At 40.7% G+C, this 13422-nt stretch overlaps 1 protein-coding gene across 7 annotated transcripts; it reads right to left on the minus strand.

Annotated features, from left to right (window-relative positions):
• Nucleotides 1-586: 586 nt before the first annotated feature.
• Nucleotides 587-12097, minus strand: LOC117805014 (SIN3-HDAC complex-associated factor-like). 7 transcript variants are annotated; one of them, XR_004629316.1, is made up of 8 exons: nucleotides 11946-12097; nucleotides 7807-7934; nucleotides 7442-7541; nucleotides 7221-7335; nucleotides 6235-6385; nucleotides 5648-5969; nucleotides 4928-4985; nucleotides 587-4830 (listed from the first exon to the last, which is right to left on the minus strand). XR_004629316.1 is itself a non-coding variant. In XM_034673538.1 (7 exons), exons 2-6 carry the CDS (start codon nucleotides 7932-7934, stop codon nucleotides 5660-5662), a joined length of 804 nt encoding a protein of 267 aa, XP_034529429.1. In that variant the 5' UTR covers nucleotides 11946-12097; the 3' UTR covers nucleotides 587-4830; nucleotides 5648-5659. The 7 variants fall into 7 exon arrangements, 2 of the variants coding, with proteins under 2 accessions (XP_034529429.1, XP_034529431.1); XR_004629319.1 differs by having other exon boundaries at nucleotides 4928-5052; XR_004629317.1 differs by having other exon boundaries at nucleotides 5644-5969.
• Between the last annotated feature and the right edge of the window lie 1325 nt (nucleotides 12098-13422).

The raw sequence follows: 13422 nt of genomic DNA on the forward strand, positions 1-13422 counted from the left end.
AAAAGATGAACAGATTAAGACAGGCATACATATTGAACTAGCAGCTGTACTGAATTAAAGAACTTAAAGCAACAAGTAAAATAATAAAAGAGGAACTACTAGAAAGACTTAAAGACAAGGTTGAATAAAATAAAACTTAAATTAAGATAAATTAAGAAATGAATGTAGCATCATGGACTACACCTAAAAACATCAAGAAGATACTGATGCAGTCGTTCCACAGTCGGATGCGAAATGCTTGCTCAAATAGAACAGAGTATCGTCTGCATACAAATAAACAAAGAGCCTTATTTGTCTGTCTAAACCTGAGCAAAACAATCGTTTAGCATCGGCATGCTAGAACTAAAAGGGACACCCCCCTTTGTGCATCTGTAAGAGATGCACAGATCTTATGTTATCTCGCCTTTCATCTAAACCTCACCAACTAGACTGTACCATGTTGTTCCAATATGTTTATAACCTATTAATGTTTATTACTTATTTAGACCCAAAACAGGATGCTGGGTTCTAGCAAAACAGGTCTGAGGAAGAGAAAAGGTTTAAAAAACACCAGAAGTACCCTTTAAATTTAAGACGTGAAACAGCATTAAACGTGACAAACAACATTTATTGGACATGTAGAAATTACAAGCGTGTATAAAAATACAAACTTTGCTTTAAGAAATAAACAGTACTGCATCTCTTCCTGCAAAATAACCCTTCAGAGACAGACGGGAAGCTCTAGATTACATCTCATGCCAATGGAACGCAATACAAAGATGAACGTCTACCAAAGAAATACACAAATACAAAATCCCTCTAAGCTACAGCCTTTAAATACAACGTATAAAGAGGTGGTGTCATGCTTTTCTTCAGATTTTGAAAACAAATATGGAGTTACATGTTGGATGTGAGTGATAAAAGTGGGCAAAGTTTGAGATTGTGAGGTAAATGTGTGTTCGAAATGTTGCGTGAGATTTCAGTGAGACCAACGCTAGCTTGTGACATTAAGTGAATCTCCTTAAGGGGCGTCAATGTGTCGTTTTTAACAGAAACAGAACTTTGAGGCATGGCAACAGGAGCCGGCTACTGGAATGCTGGGTTCTAGAATGCAGGGGTTCTAGAATGCTGAGTTCTAGAATATCAGCTTCTAGATTGCTGGGTTCTAGAATTCTTGGGTTCTAGAATACCAAGTCCTAGAATATTGGCTTCTAGAATGTCGGCTTCTAGATTGCTGGGTTCTAGAATGCCGAGTTCTAGAATGCCGGCTTCTAGATTGCTGGGTTATATAATGCAGGGGTTCTAGAATGCTGAGTTCTAGAATATCGGCTTCTAGAATACCGGCTTCTAGAATGCAGGGGTTCTACAATGCTGAGTTCTAGAATATCGGCTTCTAGAATGCTGGGTTCTAGAATGCTGAGTTCTAGAATATCAGCTTCTAGAATGCTGGGTTGTAGAATACTGAGTTCTGGAATGCTGGGTTCTAGAAAGCATTGGTTCTAGAATGCATGGGTTCCGTAGTGCTTTGATGCCTCTTAAAGAGACAGTAGTTGGATTGATGTGTTTCAAAGACAACAGTAAAGAGTGTTTGAGCTGTAAATCATGTGAAGCTGCAACAGAGCGATCAGAAGGACGATATAAAGACTGAAGATGAGCATGACACCCCCTCTTCAACGCTTTAATACAATCATTTTAATTGTGTTCAGTCTATTGGCAGCGTAGTACAGACATCCTGAAAAGTGTTTATGTCTACAAACAGTCGATAATTCAGGAAAGTGAAAACAAAATAAGATGTTTAAGTTAATAAATACACATGTGGACCAATTCACCCTTTATATGCAACAACTGTTATATCAAAAAGGAAAAATGAAACAACATCAGAGACACAGCTTCAAAGTTGATCAACCTAAATACGTAACTGTTCTCCAAAGAATAAACCCAAAGAGAAGAAGAGCGTCATGCATTAAAGTTAACAATGAGTTATCTGACAGTCACACATCGGCATTCGCGATTTTTGGAAAGAAATACTGCAGAGTTTGAAAAAGTTGTGACACTGTCTTTGATTCTAAATAAACAGACACACATTTTCAGACAAAAACAAAAACAAAGAGTTGAATGTTTGTGGTGCGTCCTGAAGAAGATCGACCATGTACTCTGTAAGAATCAACGTAAATGTCGTGACAGGGTTTAATCAGAGGACATCAGGTCTCAATGGACGGCTGCTCCTTAACGTTTATTAATTTATTTACAAAAATATATATTAAAGCTGTACAACATCACATCAACAAGGCAACGCAGCCCCAAAAGCGTCAGGTGTGGGAAGCTCATGCAAAATACTCTACGCTAGGAGTCCAGTGAGTTCTGCGAAAAGCTGCAGGAGTTCAAACATTCGTCTACAAGCTTCAAACTACAAAATATGTACACATATTTATAATGAGGGTTAAAATCCTCACAGCTCTATAGGCTCCGTAGAAAATCAGGGCTTGTTTTATTAAAAGCTCCAAAGCCCCGTTCTACAGGAAACAAAGAGCTGCTGGAGAGAAGCAGCAACAGAGTTTTAATCCGTGCTGTTACCACGACCTTCCTGAGGATCTCTTTTAGCTTATAACGGTTCATTTCTAAGTTTCTAAATATCAACTGCATGTGGACAGTGCCTGCCTTCCTCTGTTTGTGCTTTTTTTTTTTACACCTTGTATCATCCTTTTCGAGTAAAATGATGTTATTTAATGATCTTTGATTCTATATAGATAAACAGAAACATTAGCAGCATGAGCAACAGAGGAACTTTGAGACTCTTGAACTCATCTCTCTGCACACGACTTATATATATATGTACTGCTGGTGATTTAGGAAATGATACTCGTACTCAGCCTAAAATGACAATGAAGTGTTCTACCTAACCACCTGGACCCATAACACTCTGCAGCTCTTCTACCTGGATGTAAAGGAGCACAGGTGATGATGTCATCTGGTAGTGGGTGTGGTTTGTCAGTATGTTGATCTAGTAAATGGATATAAAGTTGTATGTAGGCTGTGTCTGGTTAAACTGACACATAACCACTTCACCAGAACAATGAGGAACCAGCACAGGCATGGTGGTGCTTGCTCTGCTAGTGGTAGCCACACTCTGCAGATCAAACTAACATCTTTTACCTGCAGACTGTGTGATCCTACATAAATCGTGCTCAACTTTGCCTGGCTCTGAGTGTTTCCTTACCTTTACACTTATGTCAGAATTTAAATGACCAATTCAGCAACTTTGAAATAAGTGGCTTCATCGTTTAAATGACATAATTAGACACTCAATTCAAACTAGTGAGTACTATGTGCTGTAAATAGCTTATATTTTAAATACACTGGGTATCTTAAACAAACATCCATGCTTTTCAATACCCTGTGCTTTCGAACATTATCAAATAGTGTTGAAAAGTACCACTTACGAAAGAGACGACTCCACGAACATATGTTCAGCCTAAAGCTGCTACTAGAGCGGTGGTTGAGTAAAGTAAAGAGAGAGAGCGCTGCTAATGAAAACAAAGCAGTGTAACGGATCATAAGATCTGTTTAAATACGTCGTCTGAAGAAGCACAGGTATCTATAATATCAGATTTTTACTCAAAGTTTGAAATTCTGGTATCGTGACATCCCTGTGCTCTTGTTCCCATATCTTACTGTAAATCTAACACGCTGTATTTCCTGTTGCACAATGAGGGGACCAGGCAGTGCTTAAGTTATGCTACCGAAGGATTCAGAGTTGAACTCTGAAACATGGAAGACAAAAGTTGAAGGCTGTTGAATCTTACAGTTTAGTCGGCTAAATTTCGTTAGCTTGTTATCTCGTACACAAGATGGAAAACGTTGGATTTAAACCGTTTTCTGAACAAATGTGGACTCATCTGTCCAAATGTGATGAAAAGCTTCTTGTCTGGTTAGAAGAAGCTGAAAATGTGACCGCCGTGCCAATCTATTTAACAATGTATGTCCTTAACAAGAAAATAAAGCAGAAGCATTAAAGTGGAGAAACATTTAAGGACGAGCTTTTTGGGTCAGGAGGAGGGAGGCAGATCTGTCCGTCGTATGGCTCTATCCTAAGAGTAAAGGGTTAAATCCAGAGGTCTCAAGGTTTCCATGCAGCATTGAATAGTCCAGCATTTCAGGTAAATAAAGTATTTACAAAAATACAGAATCTCATCGCAAACCAAGACACCGAAAGACAGAACCGGTCCGAGAAACCAGTGTGAGCAGCATCAGAGAAAAAGACAGTCCGACAGGTTCGGGATTCCTGATCAGAGACACGAGTTGTCTCTGCATAACGTCACAAGAGTTAATGTACTCAAAGTTTATAGCTGCATCGGGTGAACTTTGAAATAAAACGGGGTCAGAGGTCAAGGAGGCTGTGAGAGACGAGGCTGCTGAGCCACGTTTGAACCGGACGCTGAGACGACCTCTGAAACACGCTGGGGCTAACTCTGTTGCTGACAGCGCTAATCTGCGACCCAGCAGGAGGGATGCTGTGTTTTACTACCTAAACAAAAAACTAATGTAGTCTGATACAGGAGTGATGCTGCACTGTGTTCTTCCCCAACTAATCCAGGCCCCGGAGTTCAAAAGTAATCCGACCAAATCAAAGCTACTGGATTGAATCGAATCAGAAACAAGGTGTGAGAAAACTTTGACGATGATACTTCAGAAAAAAACTATTTTAGTCCTTCTGCTTGAGTGCTTCAGTCATGAAGTAGATGAGGTAGATGTTAAGGTTGTGAAAAATAAAGGAATAGCATCAATATTTCATTGAATATTTAATTTAAAGCAGCTGTGAGGATCTGTCGTCTGTGTGGATTTTGGCGCCCCCTGTGGACAAAGAGTGTAATACAGTTTAGCACTCCAGTAATCCAGATTTGGCTATTCTTAAAGTATCAGTTTAGGGATGTAAGTATTCAGTCAGCACCTAAATTGCAAATCGGCACTGAAGCTCTAGTTGCCATAGCGCTCTGCAGCTCTACTACCTGGATGTAAAGGAGCACAGGTGATGATGTCATCTGGTAGCACAGCGTGGTTTGTCAGTATGTTGATCTAGTAAATGGAGATAAAGTTGTATGTAGGCTGTGTCTGGTTAAACTGACATATAACCACTCCACCAGAACAATGAGGAACCAGCACAGGCACGAGGACACTAACATGCTGGCGGTGCAAGATCTGCTAGTGGTAGCCAATCCTGAGTTTAGCTGGATGGATAAATGGCGTTGGATAAATGTTGTCCATGTTTTTTCTTACCTTTAGACTCATTAGTTAATCAGAATTTAAATTTCTGTGTAAACAACTAGAATATGAGTCGTTCTAAAGCATCCCTAAGTCAGTCAGAGCTGACCGTCTTTACTTTAAAAAGCAGTGCAAATATAGAGTGGATTATCTAACCTTGTCTAGATTAAACTTTTGAACACCAGGGGCCTGAAGACTATTCCCAAAATTACTGAATTCATCTCTAGGCCAAATAAATGTTGAAAAATGTGAAGATAAGTGACGTTTAGACTTCTTCTTTCGTCCATCTTCATGTTGAAAAGCTTAGATCATTTGGATAACTACATTTCCTGCAGCAGCAGACTGGACGTGTTTTGTGTGTTGTTGCGTGTTGTTGTACTTTCTGTCCACTGGGGAAGACTTTACCGACCCTGAGCTGCCATCATCGTGCCTCCTCACTCAGCTCCTCTTTCACCACCTCCTCTTCTTCTTCTTCATGTGAAGGTAAAGAAGGCGGTGACATGCTCTCTGCATTCTGTCCATTTTCCTGCACTCCCACCTCCTCTTCTTCTACCTCCTCTACTTCCTCCTCTTGCTCCATCTCCCCACCTTCCTCCTCCTCCTCCTCCTCATCCTCTTCCTTCTGCTGCTGCAGGTCAGGCTTCCTCTGACAGCAGGGTTTGAACAGGTGAGGGTCGATGATGATCTCTCCATAGCGGCCCTTGTAGACGATGCCGCAGCACACCTTCTGCCTGAAACATCAACACTGACTTAAAAGATAGATCAACTGTAGGAAAGTAGACAAACTGAGTCTGCTTTAAAGATTTCTATCCTGATATGTCACAAAAACAAACGGTAATCTGATCTTGAGTTTTGTTTTTGTTTTTTATCACCAACAGCAGAAAATATCTTCATTGTCCACAAAAATCTGGGTATTTAAGAACAGATTCTGTATCTGTACTCTTCGTCTGTTATTTACCATCTCAGTATGTAAGTGAAGCATCGGTTGACAGTTACCTTTTCCAGTAGGTGAGATCCAGGAAGGAGAAAGCCTGTGAGGGGGCGGGGCCAGAAGATAGCTCCGTATCAGAGCCTTCGTCCGATTGGTTGCTGTAGCTAGGTGACTGAGCAGGGGAAGCGCTGGAGGTAGTGCTGTGAGCATCCGAGTCTGAGGGTGACACAAACAAGACTGATTACAACCCAAACATGATTATTTCAAAGAGGAGTTTGTTTAATTCTTGGCGCACGGACAAGTTCATTGGCTTCATGTGAAACAGAGCACACAGCCATCTACTGGCCAAATACATGTACTGCATGCAAACCTGCCCAGGAGAATCGAGCATTCACATTCATAGGCTGCATCTCAAAGCTCTTAACTTCAGTCTCCTCTCTCCTCTGCCGAACTGAAAGTAGTTACTGACCCGCCATTTCAAGTGGCGTCCCAAAGCTCTTAATTCCGCTGGAGGAGAGAGGAGAGAGGAGAGAGGAGAGAGGAGCGAGGAGCGAGGAAACTGATCGGAGGAGTGATAATCGAGGAGACACGAGTGCAGACTTTGTGGAATTCTTTTCTCCGATAGACACGCCCCCTTATCGAATACCACTCACTGATTGGATGCTGCAGCGGCTTGGACTTCTCTGAAACTTCACATCACCAGAGTTTAATAACAGAGAAAAGACAGACCTTAAAACAGTCTCTAAGGGTGCCCTGAAACAGACAGACCTTAAAACAGTCTGTTCAGCTTTACGTCAAGCCAACCAACAGATGCTCGTTGCTGCACATATTTGCACCGTGCTGCTACTCGTATGAGCTTGGAGTTAAAATTTACGATGTGTCATTACATGGGAGTAAAAAGCTAGAAAATGCATCTCAGCACCAAATAAACACAATAATTTAAAGCTCTTTAAAAGTATTTTCTAGAGGACATCCTCAAAATCATGTGTCAGATGTTATTAGTTTTTGCGTGACTGTCTCTCTTCGTTTGATGTGATGCTAATAAACCTACTGTTCCTCTTCAGCTCGCTCTGAACTCGACTGATCTGTTTGGGCCTCAGCTTCTTCTTGATCTTCTTCGTCCTCAGCGTGGCCTTCATGCTCGACCCGGCTTTTGCATCGACCACCTGAAAACACACAGCAGACACGTTTAGACATCGTGCAACCAAAGCATCTTCCTCTTCAGCGAGGGGGGCTTCAGATGTGTGACATAAAGAGCTCATAGGTCCTCACGTGATTCCAGTTCTTCTTGGATCCTGCAGGAAGCTTCTTCCATCTCTTCACCAGGAGGACGCAGGCGTTACAGATGTCACCGCAACGCACCTCAACCAACCTGCAGGGAGACAAAGAGTCCTGTCAGCTTCACACTGAGAGAGGAAACAAGCTGAAACAGAGAAGTTTGGTTGTGAAAAGAAAAGTTTTAGCGATGTAGCGGTGTTGGCGATGTAGCGATGGGTTCAGCATGTTTATCTTGTGGAGTCCCTCAAGGCTCTGTTCTGGGTCTCCTTTAAGTTATTACTCTCGTGCAAATCTAACTCTGCCTCAGTGATGGGTTCATGAGTCAACCTCCTGGCTCTGTTAAAGCAATGCTGACTCACCCAAAGCAGCTCTTGAAGTTCATCTCGTAGCGTTTGCTGTCTGTGAAGCGGGAGCTGGAAGACTTGGCTCGGCAGATGCAACAGCCGTCGATGCTCCGGTACATCTTCGGCTTGTGGAAGTTAAACATCTGAAGAGACACAGGCAGATAAAAATATATAAGAACGATGAATAGAGAGGTTTCTTTGCATAATACTGAGTTAGAGATCTGTCTCTTTGACACTCTTCTAGAACACTACGCTCCCAACATGGAGGCCTACTCGTCGTACCTATAGTCTCTAAAACTAGTATGGGAGGCAGAGCCTTCAGTTATCAGGCACCTCTACTTTTGAATCATCTACCAGTCAGGGTCTGGGAGGCAGACAACCTCTCTACTTTTAAGATTAGGCTTCAAACTTTCCCATTTGATAAAGCTTATAGTTAGAGCTGGATCAGGCTTGGACCAGATCTCAGTTGTGCTGCTATAGGCTTAGACTTAGAGTGCCTGTCTCTTATTTTAACTCTCCCTGTCCCATTAAAGTTACTAATCATAGACCTTTCTGGAGTCCCTGAGCTCCCTTGTCTCGTAGGTTCCTCTGGATCTCTGCTGCTGTGGACGTGCCAGACTCCAGTTGCTACAACTACTACTATCTGCTTCAAATTGTCAACATGTCTCTTCTTACAGGTGTCTTCCCCCAGGCCATGAAAACAGCAGTAATTAAACCCCTCCTGAAGAAGAACAATTTAGATGCATCAGAAATGAACAACTATAGGCCGATATCAAACCTCCCTTTTTTAAGTAAAATTATTGAAAAAGCTGTTTTTCAACAACTGAACAATTATCTAATGATAAATGACTGTTTTGATGTCTTCCAATCAGGATTCCGATCACATCACAGCACAGAGACCGCTCTAGTCAAGGTCCTCAATGATATTCATTTAAACACAGACAATGGCAAAATTTCAGTTTTGGTATCACTTGATCTCAGTGCTGCTTTTGACACAGTTGACCACAAGATACTACTGGACAGACTTGAAAACTGGGTGGGAATCTCTGGTGCAGTACTAAATTGGCTTAAGTCCTATTTAAATGACCGGGACTATTTTGTGTCTATAGGTAAATACACATCTGAGCGGATGAAAATCGTATGTGGAGTACCTCAGGGATCCATTCTGGGGCCTCTACTATTCAACATCTACATGCTCCCCTTAGGTCAGATAATAAGAAACAACCAAATAAAATACCATAGCTATGCAGATGACACACACATTTACATCACCATATCACCAGGGGATTATAGTCCCATACAAACACTGAGTAAATGCATTGAACAAATCAATGACTGGACGAGCCAGAACTTTCTTCAGTTAAACAAAGAAAAAACTGAAATGATTGTTTTTGGAGCCAAGGAAGAAAGGTTAAAGGTTACTGCTCAGCTCCAATCTGCAATGATGAAATGTTCAAACCAAGCCAGAAACCTTGGTGTAGTCATAGACTCAGACCTTAATTTCAGCAGCCACATTAAGACCATCACAAAGTCAGCCTACTATCACCTTAAGAATATATCAAGGATTAAAGGACTTATGTCTCAGCAGGATGCAGAAAAACTCGTCCATGCATTTATCTTTAGCAGACTAGACTACTGTAACGGGGTCTTTACAGGACTCCCTAAAAAGTCCATCAGACGACTGCAGCTCATACAGAATGCTGCTGCTCGAGTCCTAACAAGGACCAAAAAAGTAGACCACATTACTCCAGTTCTTAGATCCCTACACTGGCTGCCTGTCTGTCAGAGAATAGACTTTAAAATCCTGCTGATGGTTTATAAAGCACTGAATGGTTTAGGCCCAAAATACATTGCTGATCTGCTACTACTTTATGAACCACCTCGACCTCTGAGGTCATCAGGTACTGGTCTGCTTTCAGTTCCTAGAGTCAGAACGAAACATGGTGAAGCAGCGTTTAGTCATTATGCACCACATATCTGGAACACACTCCCTGAAAGCTGTAGGTCTGCTCCAACTCTCACCTCTTTTAAATCAAAGACTAGGACTTTTTTATTTACCTCTGCCTTCCTATCTTAGATTATTTTAACCCACTTTAAATTAAAATTTTAATGTAATTTTTAATATATTCTAATTTTCCTTTTCTTTTCTGTTTTATCATATTTGTCATTTTAATTATGTTCTTTTATGCCTGTCTGAATGTCTCCAATGCTTTTAATGTGTTAATGTAAAGCACATTGAGTTGCCCTCGTGTATGAAATGCGCTATACAAATAAAGCTGCCTTGCCTTGCCTTGCCTTACTATCCGTCTCACCACTATCATCTCTCTCTCTCTCTCTCTCTCTATCTCTCTCTATCCCTCTCTCCAACACAGTCTCAGCAGATGTGTGTCTAACATGAGTCTGGTCCTGCTGGAGGTTTCTGCCTATTAAAGGAAGTTTGTCCTTGCCACTGTTACTTGCTAAATGCTGCAAAGTGCTCTGCTCATGGTGGATTAAGATGAGATCAGACTGAGTCCTGTCTGTAAGATGGGACTGGATCTTATCCTGTCTTGATGTTGGGTCTTTGTTAATACAAAAAAAACTGCACACTGATCCTGTAAAGTTGGGAACAAGAGCATTTTATCAGTACATGCACATTAGAATAAAACACAGGCTGAGTATTTGTGCGTAATAAATGTGCGCCATGTGCCGTTTAAGCCGACTCCCTCTCCTGTGGAGGGGAAAGATAAAGAGAGAGGGAGGAGGAGGAGGAGGAGGGTGTGTGCAGTAAATGATGCAGGTTATCGGGCTGAGCATCACGAAGGCAGGAACAGCACGGCCCCGCTGCCTCTTACGCAACAGTGGTGCTGATGCAACTGGAGGCTCGACATGTGGCCGCTGGGAAGCTGATCGACAAATACTCACTCGACAAACTGAACCCGTTTCAAAAATGAGCTCAACACGTTTCCCTTTCTTTATTTAGATGATTTAACCGCCTGAAGTGAAACTAAACACGACGCGCTCTCATTATATAAACTAAAGAATCAGTCAAAATGTGATAAATCGACGGTATATTAAGATGACTTCAGTATTTTGCAGAATAAAGCATCATGTTTTCTCTTTCTACACTTGAAATGAAACGTGCTTCGCTCAGCATCGCGCTGTGTGCTGATGCTGGCGGTGATTGTGTAATCGCGTCCTAAAGCCTCCATGGCACATGGCATGAAGATGGATGGATGCAGGAGGAGGCGTGCTGCATGCCGACGGATGATGCTCTGCCTGCAGCAACACACAGCGGCTGCAGAAGAGTCTTAGTGAGACTGGAAAGTTCACTAAAGTGGACAAAAAGCGGACACACGGAGGGGGTTTGGTGACATGTCACGTTTCTACATATTTAACATCGGGTCTGGGAACAAAGTGAGCCGGTGTACAGATGGAGCCGCGCAGACAGATCACCTGCACATGGGCAGATCTGCAACATCCAACCCCCTTGCAACCACTCTACTTGATTCAAATGTTATAATGCATTCAGACAGTTTTCCTCCCTGCGTAAAAGACTCCTTTATTCATCCACCAGATTTAAAAAAAGAGACACAAACAGACTTCATCCTGATTGAGTCCTGCAGATTTAATTACAATATTTGAGCAGAAATGCTAAAACAAAACCTTCCAAATCTGCAGCTCACTCCATGTGCAACAATGTCGCAAAACTGTCACCACTGTGCACGGTTTTCAAACACTTCCTGCAGACTTTGTGACATAAAGCACCAAATATCAGACATTTTTTATGCGTGTATTCAAAAAGCAGAGGTTGTGATTGTTGAAGATGCGTTCAGGTGTGTAAATCTACCGACAGAATGGAAATGCTGCTGAAGGGGGCCGGACAGTGACGCAGGAAACACACCCACCACCCTGACAACAAAGTCGAGGTCTGCATTTACGTTACACATAAACACAAACACACACAAACACTAAATTATACAAATTAACCCCTGTACTTTTTATTATAATAACCATTTAAAGGTTTTAGAGTCGCTTTTCTGGTTTAATCAGCAGGTTTGCAGTGACACCATGTGAGATCAAGCCTCCCTCCGATAACTTTCATGCACGCCGACACACACCGACCGGACACACACAGCTTTATTTTGGTACAATAACCCATAAAAAGCTCTTACCTTGATTCAAACTGAGTACCTGAACGCCTCACGCTCGTGTCATGTGCAGAAAAAAGACCCTTTGGTTAAAAAAAGTGTCTCTCATTCAACAATGCCGGAGCAGACCGTCAGTCAGCGCGTTACCCGCCAAAGCGTCAATGTAGCGCCGTGAAAATAAGAACTTCCGGTTGGTAGTTTCAAAATAAAGTCACTTATGTTCTTATTTTTGTATTATTCTATTTTATTTAATTTGCAAGACAAAAGACAAACAAAGACACCAACACTACAACATAGAACGACAACTTCAGTGTTGAGTACATGAGGCTTGTAGTGTGTCTATGGATTGTTGTTTTGAAAGCAGAGAATGTTCTGTATGGTTCTCTGGCAGTGCTGGTTAATAGTTGAAGAAAAAAAAAAAAAAGGAAATACTCAAGTATAAATAAATAAATAAATAAATACATCAAAAGTCACTATTATTCTACGGTGACTGTTAACTGTCAGCATTTATAGAACAAATCAACTCTTAAAATATTGACTTTTTTAAATAAACATCTCTACTCAGTATTCTTTTGTAAAGTAAGATTTACAAATTGTCATAAATTGATGGCTGATTAGATTAATGATTTACAAGAAAATATATATATATCTGTGATGGAAAAAACTTTATTCACTAAAAACTTCAGTTAAAATGCCTCTTTGTTTATTATTTTGCTACGATCAAAATTGAACCACCTATTTTCATTATGAGTAATATTTTTATTTCATATCATTAACTATAATAGGGAAAAACATGTTATTTTGCTCTTGATGTCTTGTTATGCATTCTAGTATTATGAAGTTCCTGTATATATATATATGTATATTTCTTATTTTCCTGTGGAGTAATTTGTAACTTTGTTTAGAAAAGTGCTATATAAATAAAGATTATTATTATTATTAGTAGTAGTAGTATTAGTATTAGTATCATTATTATTTTATGCCTATGTTACACCTTGTTCACACAGTTTTAGTCTTTCGTTGTTTTTATTTGGACTGCTTGACTCTGAAAAGTCAAGATAAAACAACACTTATTTTGAAGGGTCAACCAATTTCCGTTTTTGTAGTAACTCACTTCCGTTAACTTGACGCATCCAGTGTGCGTGTAGTAGAAACATTCGCGCAGCCGCAGTACACGAGTCCCGCGCCACCATTTTCTGATTTTTTTAATCAGAGGGAGTCATTTGAATACAGCTGTGACGTCAACCTACGTAAACAACTTCATAACCATATAAGGATTTACGCGGGAAAAGAAGGTCTCAACAGTAACTCATGAGGGCTGCAGTCTGAAAAAGTACCACGAGATGGCTCTGTCGAGACTTTTAGTGTCTTTGTGTTGTATTTTATTTTATTTTATGTTAATCTATTAATTTTTTTGCCATTTTCTTTTCTTTTGTATTATTCTAAATGTTTTTATTTCAGTTTTTGAGGATTAGATTTGCACATTAATGACATAAAACAT

The sequence above is a fragment of the Notolabrus celidotus genome, chromosome 21 (assembly GCF_009762535.1).
Source record: "Notolabrus celidotus isolate fNotCel1 chromosome 21, fNotCel1.pri, whole genome shotgun sequence".
In the NCBI taxonomy this organism is placed as follows: domain Eukaryota; kingdom Metazoa; phylum Chordata; class Actinopteri; order Labriformes; family Labridae; genus Notolabrus; species Notolabrus celidotus.